This window comes from Lissotriton vulgaris, chromosome 3_2, assembly GCF_964263255.1.
Source record: "Lissotriton vulgaris chromosome 3_2, aLisVul1.2, whole genome shotgun sequence".
Lineage (NCBI taxonomy): Eukaryota > Metazoa > Chordata > Amphibia > Caudata > Salamandridae > Lissotriton > Lissotriton vulgaris.
In genome coordinates, this window is record NC_141690.1 from 60,496,958 (window position 1) to 60,513,664 (window position 16,707).

The 16,707-nt window shown below is 41.7% G+C and overlaps 1 protein-coding gene across 2 annotated transcripts in view; it reads right to left on the reverse strand.

Annotated features, from left to right (window-relative positions):
• Window positions 1-16,707, reverse strand: part of TBC1D19 (TBC1 domain family member 19) — a 989,099-nt gene that overhangs the window by 669,244 nt on the left and 303,148 nt on the right. For both annotated transcript variants that reach the window (XM_086964506.1, XM_086964505.1), the window contains exon 5: window positions 5,714-5,788. In XM_086964506.1, the coding sequence (XP_086820632.1) occupies window positions 5,714-5,788 (75 nt within the window). The remainder of the gene's footprint in view (window positions 1-5,713; window positions 5,789-16,707) is intronic.

Genomic DNA, 16,707 nt, shown 5'->3' on the forward strand with positions numbered 1-16,707 from the left:
GCTTACCGTTTTTTTTGGCTTCAATCAATCTGCGAGATGCTTATCTGCATGTGTGTATGAGACCTGCTCCACAAAAATACCTTTGTTTTGCCATTGGAGACGATCATTTTCAATTTTTTGTTCTCTCCTTTTGGCAAGGGTTTTCATGAAGGTGTTAGCTCCTCTAGTGGCAAAGCTGCATGGTGAATGTATTTGTGTACACTCCTAACTAGACAATTGGCAGATGCAGCATTCGACCAAAACAGACTGGTAGGCATTACGCCTGTAATTCCTAAGATCGACCAAGGACCTAACTTGATTTCAAAGACGACACAAGTCTTTCAAAAATTTGCCACGCCCTGAGGTAGCCCCAAGCCGGATGGTCATGTAATGGGGCAAAACATGTGTTGGCTGTCTGTCACTTCTTTGCACACCTACTCAGAATTTCTTAAATGAGTGACAGCACCTTTATATAAAGAACAATCACTATGAATCCAGCTTATTGGATTTTTTTCTGAATATTACGACTACTTTGACTTGGCCTGACAACCACCTTGGAACTCGGTATCTGCATGTGTGTATGAGACCTGCTCCACAAAAATACCTTTCTTTTTGCAATTGGAGACACTCATTTTCAGTTTTATGTTTTTCTGGCCAGGCAGGTAAGCTGGTCTGTATCTGCACGTCATACCACAAGCCATTTGGGCAAAGCTTCTCTTCATATAGGTACTGTGTGGTGCAATGTTGTGTGAGGTGGCAATCTTACTGCTAGGCAGTTCTTCAGATCTGCATTTGGGTGCGTCGAGCACCATTATAGGGCCAGGCTGCTCGCACGATTTCAGGGACGCAGCATTCTAGCCTTGTCAGAGTGTTTTCGGTGATGTGCTCACTTGTCAATTTCAGTATTTGTTTCTCAATTGGGATATGTGCCTGCAGTGTGAGTTTGGTGACACGTAGACCATTGTGTATCCTTGAGGTTACCCACATTTGCTATAGTATCCATCAAGTTACATGGTGCTGTGAGTCAGTGATGTGCACACCTTTTCACGGTTGTTCGATAGTATCTGCAGGTTCTACTGTTTTTACGGTGATGTGCACACCTTATTGATTAGATATTTGGAATCAGGCCATATTTTCAGAATATTGTGTACATCCATGCTGTGATTTACACATCTTTATACTGATTAAATAAGAGAAAGGCAACAGGTGTAGTAATGTTTGCTCTGTTTTGGTTTGCCTACCTCATCACATTGCAATGTGATGTCATTAATTGTTTGCATCACTTAGGTTATAGGTGTATACATATTGTTTTTGTAAAAGCATTGGGGCAGGTTTACGGCACCTGTTTTATTTATCATTAGCATTTGTACAGTCTAAAAGTATGCTGCAAAATTCCCCCACTTTCATTTTTTTCAAGTCCTGAGCATCCTTCTGTTGATTGGGAACAATGGAAAGAAGGTTTTGAGTCTTATTTAGATGCCATTGATGGGGATGATTTTACCCACAAAAAATGTTTGCGCAGTTAAAACATTGTTTGGGTCAAGAAGGTAGGACAATATTCAAGCACCGTCCACATCAGACAGTTATGGGTGAAGGAGATGAAGTGGGCAAATATGCATCGCCACTTAAAATGTTGGATGGACATTTTAAAGCCCATAAAAATGTAGTCATAGAGAGACACATACAGACAGCATCAGTTACCAGGAGAATCTGTGGAGAGTTATGTGGGTGCTCTAAGAACTTTGAAAGCCATGTGAGAGTACAAGGATTTTGAGGACGAATTAATCATGTTGTGGAGAACACAAATAAAAGGAAGGTTCAAGAAAAGTTGCTAACTACTCGCAATTTGACTTTGAATAAAGCCACTGAGTTAGCTGCCGGCACTGAATGCACGGTATCTTACATGGCGCAAATGTCTATTTCTCAATCTTCCCCATAAGAGGTGGTGGCTGAATTGGGGAAATAAAAACCGAAAGAAGAGTATCTATCATTCAGGAAATAACTCAAAACTTTTTTGTTCCAATCTTAACTTATATTCCACCTGGTTTTCCCTCCCCTTGTTGCTGTGGCTGCCAAAGGCGCAGAGATACTCCTCCGGGAGTCGAATATAGCGCGATACAAACCCGCAAATAAAATAAAGTTAAATCTAAGAATTTAAGATGTTACAAGTGTGGAAGTGCTTATCATTCAGGAAATAAGAGTGTTTGTCCTGCAATTGGTAAGGTGTGTGCCATTTGTAAAAAGGAACAATACTTCACAAAATTGTGTTAGGGAGAAGGAAAAAGACAACCATGTAGCTATTGCTACAGTTGATGATTCTAGATCCTCTGAATCTAGTGATTAGAGTGTCATCTTGTACGTTGAAGATCGAATTCAAAACGTTTCTGCTAATGTTTCTGTAATCAGAAGACCTTACTGTCAGGTTGATGTGGAAGGTGTGCGCATGAAAATGATGGCTGACTCAGAGTCACCCTTTACGCTGATTGTGGAAGAGTACTGGAAAAACTTCCACAGCAAGTACATGGGTGTTAGAAAATCCGCTATCAAACCAGTAGTGTATGGTGGAATACCCATGGAGGATATAGAAGAATTTCACACTGTAGCAACTTCCAAGGGAAACACGTCTAGCGCCATTGTATTCATTGCCAAGTATGGTTCATCTTGTTGGGTTGGTTAGAGCAAAGCAATTTAGGAGTGATTTGGGATGGTAATAAAAATGAAAAGGTGTATCTCTCTGTGGGCTTTGGGAGCAAGTGAGTGGGAAACAAGATTCAGTAAAGTATTCAGGGATCAGTTAGGGAAATTTAAGGGGTTCAGACACAAAATACAGCTCAAGGTATTGGTCGTGCACAAGATCAGGAGAGATCAATGGTGGTCAGACCAGAGTTGAAGAAAGAGTTGGACAAATTATGCGCCAAGAATATTATCTAGCCAATTGAAGGTTATATGTAATTCTCTCTGGTGCCTATGGACGTTTATTCGATTAGCACTTTATTATATGTTGCATGTTTATTAAAATGTATCAGGTGCTGCTGTATGAAGGGAAAAGATATGTTGGGTTCAATTTGTAATGTCATACTTTACAGTGAGTGGAATGCATCTTTGTAAAGGATTAGCAATTTGCCATTTACCTGCCGTCATGAACGTAGGAGCAGAATAAAAAAACATAAACCTTCCTTGGTGTTGCTCTTCCTTTCAGGTACAAACAGGGTGTGTGGCGGGGGGCTTTTACAATTTAAAATGTGGCTTAGGATTGGGTCTGTGGAGGCAGGGAAGCCTCACTGGTGTGGAATTCAAGTGAGGGAGTAGGATTAGGAGTAATGTAAATACCAGCAAGTAATTGAAACATTTTTTAGGGAAAGGCATCGACCTCCAACAGACTAACAACAAAGGTGAACTGCACACTGTGATTTTGCAGCAGTCCAAAGACCACTGTGAAATAGCCATCCTAAGCAAAGTCATGGACAATTCATGATGTTCATAGCTGACATGTTTCCCAGGTCCATGCATGATGTGCTGGTGCAGTTCAGGTTTTTTTCCTTTGAATTCTGAGATTTTCAGTCCTGTTTTTTAATGAAATAACCAAGACTACAAGACCTAGATTTCACAAAAAAAACTTGGGCTTGAGTGGCGAATCACGCATGGGCCTGGAGTCTTGCTAGGGCTAGATGTTCGAGTAAGGAATCCTCTACGAGCAGCCAATCAGAATGGGCCTAGAACTTGCTCTACAGAGATTTGTGGCAAAACAGATAGCTGAACAAACAGTATTATGACTGACTGCCTTGTTTACCAAACCGAATAGGTCCCTTTATTTAGCACTATTCTGAATACCTGCTGGCAGACAATGTGAATTGCTGTGGTCAGCCCACATCTTCGTTGTCTGCATTTACCAATTTATAAAGGCAATTTTGCTGGGTTCGCTCAAGAAATCCATCTCTTTTTCGGAAATCTGCGGATTTATTTTATGGAGCAGAGAAAGGGTTCTAAATAGAAGCCACTTAGTATAAAATTGCATGCGTCACAAGTTGGCTCCCTTTAACAAAGACAAGTTAAACTTCTTGATCTTACCCCAAGCTGACGAAGATATCTGGAGATTTTCTTTAAACTATCATTTTGCTTACACTTTTTTAAGGAGTTTGGCCACCCCATTATTGGGCAAGGAAAAAGCCCAGCTATTAATTGTTTTACAGGTGTTGGATTCTATCAGATCGTCAACGAGTTCTGTAGTTGCAAATATGTATGTGGGATTTAAGTTCCGTGAAAAATGCCTAATTCTAATAAAGGACCATTGCATCACTTCTTTGCAAAACTTAATGCTTTTCCAATTTCCATCCAGAAAATCCAAGATCTTTTCATAACCATTACTCAGCCACCTGGACACAACAATCTTATCTACCAAAGGCTCCTCCCCAATGTACACATCTGATAGGGAGGTCGCTCCGTTAATTAAGGAAATATTGTAATGACGAAACAATTGCTGCCTCTGTTTAATATTTCACTATAAAGTCTTATGTCTGACTTTTTGGGGGGGTTTCGTTAGATGTATAAAGTCAGTGATATTGTATTCTTGATAAATGAAATCTAAAAAAATAATACCTATTAATGTTTAAAGATTTATTTAGTCTATAGGTGGTATGTGCAAAGTTTTCAAAATAATATTCTTTCGAATCGGGAAGGGCCAAGCCACCTTCATTTACTGGTCTATACAGTATCTCTACTAATAAATATGTTTTATTTTCTCATAAAAAGCTGATAAAATACCTTGCATTTCTTTAAAAAGTGTCATCTATATTGCATTAGGAATGGCAGAAAATAGCAAATTGTTTTAGGTGTGACATAGAGGGAGGGGGAAATTGGACATATATTATATAGGGCACCTCAAGGTTGTGAAAGTTTTGGGGCAAGATAAATCAGTTTTGCACTCATACATTGAAATTACAACATTCATCGTATATTCAGACGGCAGTTTTAGGATTCTTACCCGACCTAAAAGCCAACCTGCCACAAACAAAACTATTTTATATTGTGGTTTTATTAGCTAGATCCTTAACCCTTCAAAAGTGGCGATCTGCGGAAATTCTAACGTTTCAACATCTATGGTCTAAACTGAATAGGATTAAGGAGTCGGAAAAGAGAAATGCATTTAGATCCGGGTCATGTAGGAAATTTCTAAAATTATATGGAATTTTCAGTTAGGTGTGCTACTAATGTAAGTTCCTGGTAAGGGGGGCTTTTACGTGAAAATGCATATATGAATTAAATGTCTTAGATTGTATTTGTTCATTTATAATAATCATTCTGAAGTCACTCTTTAATATTAGAAAGGATGGCAATGATGTAATTACGTTTGATTTTGCTTTGTTATGTAATAATGTTTTCTGCAATTGATGAACTCTCGCAATAAAAATTTTTTTTAATAGAAAAGCAATCCATCTATTTCTTCAGTATCCTACTCAATTTATTTTGTCATTTTTCCAACCCACTTTCGCCTAGTTCACTTTTCGGCAAATTGTTTTGCCCATGCTTAAACTACTTTCATACATGGGACGCATACAAATCATCACAATCCACAACCAACATAACATAACCTAAGAAAAAGCTGTGTGCACGGTCCATACAAAAGTGAAACATGCTGGCTTTATCAGTGTTCCTACACTATTGATTAGCAATCCTAACTTCTCACTTCAAGAAGTGCCGCATTTACAAGTAAGAAAAACAGTAAACAATACTGTACCTTCCTTGCTAATGGAATACTGAGTTCTGTGCACATACTGTTTAGACTCTTCAAAACTCGTTTCTCCCAACTGGCCTGTAGAAATATATATAAATGAAAATATTTGATGAATATGTTTGCGTGTACTTTTGAATGTAGTTATATGGGTATGCAAAACGCACACAAAACAGAATGGTGCTGTGAATAAAAAGCAAATGAAACATCTATTTAGTATCATATGTCTGCGTTCTATTGCCACATAGTAGAGGGTGAAGAATTAATATATTGGATGTAGACGTACGAGTCAGTCATGTCCACCTCGCAGAAGCTTACATCATATACATTTAACATTAATTCAAATTAATATATGGTACGGGCGCAGCAGTCAAACTACAGAAATGAATATTTTACATAAATAAAAAATGGTTAACACAATGGTGGGCTGAGAAAGCCTTACTGACTAGATTGTGAATTACAGGTAGTCCCAAGAAAATATCTGAGAGACCTTTAAAGTGGACCAGGCTCCTAAGAAAGAATGAACTCCTCTGACATGTAACAGCAGTCTCTGCCCCCTTCTGGCTTAAACTCTTTTCCAGAGATGTGTGCAAACGGTCACCTCAGCAAAAACGTTATTCCTTACCTCAGATGATTATTAACCTCCTAGCATGTCCTCACTACTCATTTTAATCATCTTCTTTAATGGTCAGCCCCATCTTACATATAGTTTACTACATTTAGACCGTTGTCTTTTGCTACAGCAATCTTTTCACTTATCTCCACCAACCGCTCCTACTTCAGTTCTCTTTAACCGTGCTATCTAGCACTCTTCCCAGTCATCATGGGCACATTTCTTCAAGAGAAAAGGCATCCTACTTCATGAAATCTGCCACTTTGTTTTTTTGCCAAGAACACTCTGCAGTCTGTCATTATAATTTTGCAACCAGAAGGATAACTTTGTTGTATGTGGTGATATCAGGAGCTTGGATCACACCTTGGCATGCATTCTGTTCCACACAAAATTTGACAAAAACATTCAAAACCCCATACACATGAAACATTTACTTTCAATTACCAAGTAATGTTAGTGCAAAGTTATCAGAGAATTAGCTGCAAATTGTATAATTCTTTACTTCCTCAAGTCTTCAGAACATTTCATTATGCATCCTCGATTTTCATAAACAACTGAGTGGGTTTCTGCAAAATTCTTGATGAATTTTGAATAAAACTCAGTTAATCACAATAATAAGGTTATATCCTCATAGCTCCCAGGGACTGGCACACCCTTTAGGCCTCAATAATCGCTTTTTTTGCTTTAGTACCTTCCTGTCTCAATTCATGCCCGAGGTAAGTTACAGTGTGTACAGCAAAGCTACATTCCTTGTACTAAGCAGTAAACACCCTCTGCTCTAAAATTCCCAACACTTCCATCAAGCACGTTATGTTTCTTAATATTTTTCTCATAATAAGAATGTGGTCCTGAAAATAAACTACTCCTTGAATTTCCTTTAAGTATAATAATAATCATCATTCATATATATATATATGTCTCTGGGAGCTGACCACGCTAGATAGAACAGCATACATACTAATTGGAAACAGCCTGTGCATTATTACTTTATTAATTCTGCATTATCAGCACAATTAGCTTTTTGGTATTGAGACACAAAGAAACTTAGTGGTAGGAATCTTTTGACCAGAATGTTGCTGTATAGGCACGTGACATCTTTGCATCATCAGAATCTGCCACTGGACTTCTTGTAGTCTGCAGTCAACACTTTCTGCCTGTGTTTCCAAACCCTTCAATCAAGTGCGCCACCAGTAGGGCCAGCTACTCAGTTGACTGCAATAGCTCTATGATCCATGCCTCCTGCAGTTTTATTTTTCTTTTGCATGACTTCACTTCTTACAATCATGGGAAGAGTACCGCCTTTATGAATTAAAGGCTTGGCATCCTCCTTTAAAATTATACAGAGTGAAAATCCTTCTACCTTCCCCTAAAGACTATTTCTCGAAACCCCCTAAGCATATCTCTCACACTCCCAACTCTCTCCGCTACAATCAAAATCTGTTTAAGAACACTATAAAGTAAATGTTCATGTATCCATTCTAAAATGAACCATTTTCTGTAACATATAATTTGTCCGTTACTATCTTTTCTGTGAATTTAGATGTCAACGTTCTATATATTACTTTTGGTATGGGTTCTCCTGTAAAACATGTATTATTAATGCTGGATGGTTCGTTCCACTCATTCTCAAAGTACTTTCACAAATTTGTCCTTTTCAATTGTGTATGAAGACCAGAGTCTGAAACTATGTGCATTTTCTACTGTTGCAATTTTCACCTAACACACAGGGGTATTTCTGGAGCCTTTCTCAACCAAAACACACAATCTACTATACATAGTCCACAGCTATTATTGCTAAACTCATCCGAATCAGGGGCGTTAACCTCAGAATCTTCCATCACACACGTCACTTTGGGTGCTGCCCCTTTAGTCACAGGCAGTGAACACACAGGGGGTCAAAATACCTCAAACGTTGTCAGTACGATGGGTCCCTGACATGATATAACCCACACATGTTATGTTGCGACAAACAGTAAGTTGGGGGCATGGTGGGAAGGCAGGTTGTAAGACCCATAGAGCGCGTATGGATCGGGGACTCCATTTACCATGAGGCATTGCGAAATGTGATCAGTTGCAGAATATCCTTGTCATCTGCAGGGAAGGAGGTAGGACAGGGCCGGCCTTAGGCATGTGCAAGCTGTGCACCTGCACAGGGCCACCAAACCCCAGGGGCCACCACACCAATATATATCCTTAATATATTTATCCTCTGAGGATGGATACATATTTGTGTGGCGGCCCCTGGCAGGGATTTGGCGGCCTCCGGCTCAGTTCCACTTCTAAACACCCTGACCCCTGCCCCCTCTTTACTGGCCTCCGCGCTCTGCCCACCCGGACCCCCTCTTCCGGGCCCCATACCTACGCTCCCTGCCCAGGGCCACCATGACCCTAGAGCCGCCCCTGGGTAGGATTTAACGTCTCCCGATATCAAACAGCGTGCTGCTGATTATTCGTTTATGCAGCAGTTGTGGCGATTCTGACACTCCCCTCCTCATATGGAGCGGTAAAAGTGCACTTGCACAAAAAGTGGGCCCCTCACAGTCCTCCTAATTGTGGTTTGATGTGTCAGGTAGCAGGCGGGCCGGCTTTAGCGCTCGTGGCGCCCGGTGCGACAACCACTTTTGGCGCCCCTATGCCCCTTGACCGCCTCCTCGGACTCGCTCACTACCACCGGGCAAAAGTCCCCCTCATCTCTCCAATCATAAGATATTGCTAAAAACAGCGCCCCCTCCCTGAGGTCAGCACCCCTCCACATGTCAGCGCCCGATGCAGCTGCACCAGTCGTACTGCCCTAAAGCCCGCCCTTGTTGCAGGAAGCTCGGCAGGCACTGGTTTGCTTGTGCTGCTGCGTTTCCTTCAGGGTGTTCTCTGCGTGGGGCACCTTCACCTTGCATGCCTAATTCAGCCAGGAATGCTAAGAGGCTTCTTGAACTGTGGTGGAGGCGTCTTGCCCCTTTAAACGTCATATCTTTGAAATGCTGGAATTGAGCAGTATAGTTCAGCTCTGCAATGTGAGCAGACTTCTCATTAACAGTTTGTTATAATTGGATTTAGAAAAAAAGAAAACTAGACAAAAGGATTTGATGTGAATTCAACAGTGCATACTTTCATTTTGTGGGGGCTTCTCAAATCTTCGTACTGACGGCTGGATTATAAAATTCCCTCTTGGCTGTGCGTGTTATTTTCCTTTCTTCATTAACAGGGGGTTAGGAGGTTGTTAGCAGCTTTTCCTCTGTGATGCCAAGCATTAACCTTTTATTGAGTTTCACCAGTCACAGGAATCAGTACTGATATAAACGTCAGACGTTTTCCCACCTAGGATCCCAGCCTATTTTCTTTTCTTTACAGGTAATCAGAGACTGTACGTGGTATTTTCAGTAGAAAAGTAGTCAGAAGGAAGACATTCTTATCTGTTATTTTTCTTGCAGGTCTCCCTCCCAGCTATTTCTCTTACCTTTCCTTTCCCTGCTTGATCACCTCAAATCTCTGAGCTGTTACAGAATTACAGAGTTGGGGATATCTAGAGGTGGACTCAATTGAGCCTCGAACCGTTCCTGAGGATCCGTTTTGTCTGACACCTTTTCATTTACATGCTCTTACGAAGTGACTCATAAGACCAAACACTGAACATCTCTAATTAATTGCAGGACATTTTACTGTATGCTACATGTACACTTCTTCCACGCCTATAGGCGTAGGTCACTCGATCTTTATGAGCACACGACTTCCGCTTAAAGTTATTTATTTTATTTAGAGTTTTCTATAGCGCGAACCAGACCCTAGGTAGGGTATCAGAGCGCTTTACATAGTGAGCAAGGTATGAATAGCATAATAGTGAACACATGGCATATAAAAGCAACATATAGAAAGTAACAATATAGAATAACGGAGATCGGGGGATAAAAGCAGATTAGAGAATTGTTCTGAGCAGTACGAATCTATTTGAGATTGTGCATGTCTTAGCTTCGAATTAGCAGTGGACCTAGAGTATAGCAAGTTTGAGGTTGTAAGCTGGCGTGGGGTTTGTGCAGATTTTAAGGGAGGAATTTGCTCATCAAGAATAATTTTGCTTTCTTTTTGAAGAGAGGTGTCAAGGTGATTTTTCTGATGAATAGCAGAAGCGAGTTCCAAACTCTTTGCGCCGCTCTAGAGAATGCTCTGTTGGAGGTTTTTGTCTTGTTGAAATGTGAGGGTTTCAGGAGTAGATTATCTATGCTCTTAGAGTGTCTGTTTCCTCCAGATAAGGTACGTTTATGGGCTAGGTACTGGGGGGTGTTGTGGTGTAACGCATTGTGAGTGATGCAAGCTATCTTTAAGTGAATACGAGCCAGTTGAGTGCCTTCAAGTGTAGCGATATGTGGTCAAATTTCCTAGATCTTGTTATGAGTCTTGCCTCAGCGTTAAGACAGGCTTTTAGAGGGGCGGTAGAGATTTTGGGAATCCCTGAGAGGGTAGAACATCCATACTCCAATCTCGATATGATTAAGGACTCAACTGCAGTTTTGAGGTCCGGGTTTTCGATGAATGGCTTCATATTTCTGAGATAGCTAAGGTGACAGCGGGCATTTTTAGCCATCACATTGATGTGAGCTTGTATGTTAAGGCTCTTATCCAGTGTGATTCCAAGTGATATTGTGGAGTCCACCAACGATGGCGTGCAGTGATCATTTTGGTCCATTTTTTGTGAGTTTAACTTGAGGAAGTTGGTCGCTAACCGTTGGACGTTTTTTTGGAGAACTAGATTCATAGTCTTTATCTCTTCTATGGAGGTTATCTTGATGTAAAGTTGAGTGTAGTCCGCGTACATGTAGTAGGCGATGTTCGCCTGCTGTAGTAGATCGGTAAGGGGTTCGATATATAAGTTGCATAGAGTGGGGGAAAGGGTAGAGCCTTGTGGTACTCCTAGTAGGTTAGGTGAGGAGAAAGAATCTTGTCAGTCATGAACGATTGCGTTCTGTTTTCCAGAAAGTATTTGAACCATAGAAGGACTGTGCCAGATAAACCCATCCTGTTTTTGCTAGTCTTCTTAGAAGTTTGGCGTGATTGACCGTATCAAAGGTTGATGAGAAGTCAAGCAGGAATGAGAGGCAGGTTTCATTGAGGTCAAGAGCTAGGAGGGCGTTGTCAACTTTATGCAGGATGGCTGTTTCTGTGCTATGGCCAGGTCTGAAACCCGATTGGTGGGTGTTAAGTAGATTGAAGTTTGAGATGTGTTGGTTCAGTTGTTGCTGAACTCATTTTTCTAGGACCTTTGCTAGCAAGGGAATGTTGGTTATAGGTCGGAAGTTGTTGGGGTCAGAGGTGTTAGCTGTCGTTTTTTTAGGATAGGGGTGACTTGGCCAGTTTTTAGGTAGTCCGGGATGTGACCTTGTGTTAGCGAGGCATTGATGATTTTGGTCCAGAGTGGGGTGATGATATGGTAGATGTAGGGTAGGCAATTAGATGGGACGGAGTTATTGAAGTGGTTGTTGAGTTTGGCAGTCTCTTGAATTTTGGTGATGTCATTGAGATCATAAAGTTTGAAAGTAGACCAGTGAGAGTTTTTTTGGGCAGAGTTAGCTTATGTTGTACTGGGTTAGTGGCTTGAATAAACTTTGGGGTGGCTCAGTTGATTGTCGCCATACTAAGTTTGAGTTGTAGGGAATTTGTTTTTGCTGCGAAGAATGAGGAAAATTCTTCCCTACTCAGCTGCAAAGTCGTTGTTAGGAGTGAGGATTTGGCCACTTTGTTTGATTGTTGTTATAGAACTTCGAAGAGCTTTTTTGGTCTATTTTTGGCATTCTCTAGTTCTGATTTGAAGAAGTCTTTTTTTGATTGTAGAATACTTTTATTGTATGATTTTCTGGCTTTCCGAAGTAGTTTAAGATGGAGGGGGAGGGATGTTGCCTCCAGTTCCATTCCGTTGATCTGAGTTTGCGTCTCTCATCATTCAGAGCTCCGCTGAACCATGGGTTTTTATCTTTGTCCGGAATTCTTTTGAGTTTTGGCAGAGCGGCTTGGTCGAAAACTTTGTTCATTGTGGAGTTATAGTGAGCAGAGAGGGCATTGACATCTGCCATGTTAATGGGGGGGGGGGGGGGGGTAAGAGCCTTCTCACAATGTGAGGCAAGGTTGTTCCAGTTGATGTTCTTTGTGTCTCTTATACATTGTTTCGGCTTGATTTGTTGCGAGAAAGTTTTCTTGATAGCAGATGGGATTTGGAAGGTGATAATGTGATGGTCTGACCAGTCACAAGGGGTAATCGAGATCAAATCAATTGTATTTTGATTAGAGATGAGCCAGTCGAGAGTAGCACCCTTTGTGTGAGTAGGCTTTGAGATAGCTTGGGTCAGGGAATGGTCTATAAGGAAGGTTTTAAGGGCGTTAACCTGCTTGTCCTGTGGGTTCTCCCAGTGGAGATTGAAATCGCCAAGGAATATGTCATTGGAATGCGGGGAAGAGTTTGCAGTAATGATTTACATAAGTTGTTCTGTGAAACTTGTGTTCAAATCTGGAGGATGGTAGAGTATATGTAGTTTGAGGGAGTGGTTGTTTGATGATTTCACAGAAATCCCAAGGAATTCACAGGAGTCCAGGGGTTCCGAGTGAAACTTTGAGGTAGTGATGTCAGAACAATGTATGCAGGCTAAGCCGCCGCCTATTTTGTGTGGTCTGTCTAATCTAATGATGTTGTAGTCTGGGGAACTAGAAGGTCAAAGCATGGTGAGGATAACTCCTTGAGCCAAGTTTCTGAGAGGATGATTATATCCATTTTCATATTAAGGACGAGGTCGGCAATGCCAGAGGCATGTTTAGGGGCTGAACAGCAATTTAGTAGAGGGCAAGAGATCTGGTTTGAGGAATTCTTTACAGTAGGCTCCTGATTCCCGTGGTTCGGGGTTATAGAGTGAAGGTTATTCTGGTTTATTCCTCCATGGATTGGATGGGAAGTTCTGCAACGGTTGATGTGGACTGCGAGAATAGCGTGTTCCTCTTTGTCTATGATAGGGCGGGAAGGAGTTTCGTATAGCAGTAGCAGTGTTTGTATTTCCTGGTCTGTTATGTAGTTGGAGAGTTTGCATGTGCACAAGTGTCGCTTGGTTAGTGGCAGGGGGATAGTTTTTGTCATGGTGTCGCCTATCTCTGGAGAGTTTTGAAGATGCTTAAGTTTAGTAAGAGATTTTTCAGCTAGTTGAAGAATGGCTCTGATTTCTAAGATAACGTTTTGTAGGTTCTTGAAGGTGAGGTAAGACTGGGTTTTGAATGAGACTTGTTCAATCTGCTGATGAGGAGAGGGAGAACTGATGTTGGGTGATGAGGGAGTCTTATTGTTGTTGGTTCTGATGGTAGTTCTAGATGAGGGTGTTAATGCAATGCGTGCTAAAGAAGGAGAGTTGTTGACGCTACTTTCATCGGTTCTGGGTGAGGGAAGGAGTCTATGTTCTTCAGGAGAAGACTGGGTGTTGGGGGTAGTTGTAAGGTCCCGAGATGCGTAACGAGAGGTAGATGAGGGTGTCAGTGCAATGCGTGCTATGGAGGGAGGGTTGGTGATGCTTCTTTCATCGGATCTGGGTGAAGGAAGGGGTCGCGGAGAGGCCCTGCGTGAGGTAGATGAAGGTGTCAGTGTAATGCGTGATAAGGAAGGAGAGTTGGTGATAGTTCTTTCATCGGGCCTGGGTGAAGGAGGGGGGTGCTGATCTTCAGGAGCGGAAGAGGTGGTGGGGGCAGTAAGGTCCTGAGAGGCACTGCGTGAGGTGATGGTGTGGGTTTTTAGGGTGCTGAAGTATTTGTCGAATCGTTCTAGTCCTTCTTAGCAGCTTGAATGAGAATAGGGCCATTTTTGTAGGACGTAATATTCAATGTGGCTCTGAGGTTCTGCGTTGGTGTCGTTGTGATCTTGGTTCCGTAGGGAATATTTGTATTGGCCTGTATGGTTAGTAGCTTGTGAAAGGCTGATCGCCATTTGGCTATTTTTCATGTGAAAAATATAAGGTTATTGATTATAATGCCTTTTTTGGCATTGGAGGAATCCAGGAACAGGGTATCAAGGTTTTTTCAGAGGAGGTTGTGTTTGAAGGTTTTATAGGCACTTTTTGATAGATTATGGGGGTATTGAATAGAATATGCGCTGTTTCCTTCAGGTATCATGTTTGGTCCAGCCATGATGTGAGATTCCTTTGGACAGGGAGGGAGTGACAGTATAATAATAATAGTTTGAGAGCCGTTACCAGTTAGTTATTAGTGCATTATAGTGGGTGTTCTCAATTGTCATTCAACTTGTGTTGTTCTTATAGCTGTTGCAAGATGGTTACCGATTGGTTGGGCGCCAATGCAGGATGGTTGCTTTTTTGGTGTTGTTCTATAAGATTTAGCCGTTGCAAGATGGCTGCCGTATTCGTTGGGAGCTGTAACAAGATGGGTGCCGTTTTTGGTGCTGATTGTATGAGATTTAGCCATTACTAGATGGCTTCTATTTTAGTTGGGGGCTATTACAAGATGGCCTCTGTTTTAGTTGGGGGCCGTTATAAGATGGCTGCTGCAGAAGTTCTTCTGTGATGTATTGTCTGGTCTCTCTTTAATTTCTCCGCTCTATATAATCCTGTTCTACATGATCATGAAGTGTAATGTAACTTACCATACTGATAACCTTTGCTCCTTCGCTAGTGTTATTTCGGGTTTAACCCACCTCCTCCATAATTTCACCTTCTGCACAAAAGCTACTATGTCTTTCATTCAATAAGGAGTTTCCATTTACTCACGACCTGTCTAGAATACTTAGATTATTAGTATTCATGACGACTTATGAATATGAATTTCTTTATGTAGGTTGCCAATTCAGAAGTTGACCGGTTCAACGATCAGTGGACTAATACGTCCACTCCAGGAATTGGTGTTTGGCCTCTCGGTCCAGATTCAAATTCTAGCTGGTCCACTCAGCCTTGCATCTGTTATTTCAGCACCAAGATACAGAAGGATAAACGAGCAGTTTACAAACATGTTCTGCTATTACTACTGTAAGAAAATGCCTCTTTTGGGGCTCTGGACACTGAGACCCTCCTAACTGGCCCTGTGCATATGCTCTTACACCTACAACTTATTTAAACGGCTTCAAAATCCAAATTGACACATTCAAATTAACTCTACGTCCCTAGTATATCCAGTGTACCCAGAGCCCGTAAATTAAATGTCACTAGTGGATGGCAGCACCTATTGTGCCACCACTAAAGTGACAAGGCAAAGCATGTCTTCAGGCCTGTCCAAGCAGCCTGAATGTACATTTTTAAACCTTAAAATCTCCGAAGCCATTTTTCACTGTCGCACGACTGGCTCTCCCACAGAAAAAAATGGGTTAGATTATGACACTTTATAATGCATAAATTCAGTTTGGCAATAGCTAGAACCATGATTCAAGAACTCAAAATAATAGTAATTTTAAAGCGATGTAATCGTCACGTTAGGTTTTAAATTAGCATTTTGAAAATGCCACTTTTAAAAAGTTTACATTTTCCTGCCTAAGTCAAATGTGCCGTTCTGCCAGTGTTCAGTGTCATCTGACTTTTTTTGGTAAGGATAAATGCTTTACACATTTCTGCTAAGTTATGATTGTATGCTCTGTGCTACAGGTACCAAGGGTTGAGCTTAGGTTTAATTTACTGAGACCTAGCTGGACCTTGTAAGGAATAATGCCATTATTATTTGAAAGGGACTCCCGTCCACTTCAAGTAATAATCCACCTACTCACAATTGGGACCAGATGTTCGACTAAGAAATTTGCGACTCGCAAATTGCATCGCAATCTACTTGGCGCTGCGGTGCAACACTCCTGGGCTTTTCCGTACCATTGTGAGCCTGGGAGGTGCGTACCCCCCTCCCGGACCTCGCTGCTGCCTCCCTTTTCGCCAGGACTACTCCTAACTCCCATGCTGACTTCCCCGGACCACCTTCTTGCGGATCATTGACACCAATGCCCCCGTGGTCCAGAGCCTGTGCAAGCATCTTACAGCCTTCTGTTCGCCTTTAGTTTTGAGGCTGTGTCCCCCCTCTGACTCTACTCAATGGAATCCTGCTCTCTGGTTTTCCTCTTATGGATTCTTTACTTTGGTGACTTTTGTGCATCCCGCCATTTTTAGAGGTGGTCTCTGTCCATACTCATGACCCGGACCCGCCATTTAGGCAGAACTAGCTTTTTGGCCGATGCCCGGTGGAGCTACCTGATAGCTAAAGAGGAGATGGGTTGTGGAGTTCCCCCTCGGCCGTAACCTACCCAGCCGGACTTTGGGCAGGTTTCCCTTCGTCTTGCTGTCGTATCCCCCCCTTCTCCTTCACCCTACCCCTCTACGCTCCCTTCACCTCGTTTTACTATGATCTTTAAATGTTTTCCCATGGAGACCTAGCTATTTGGCTGATG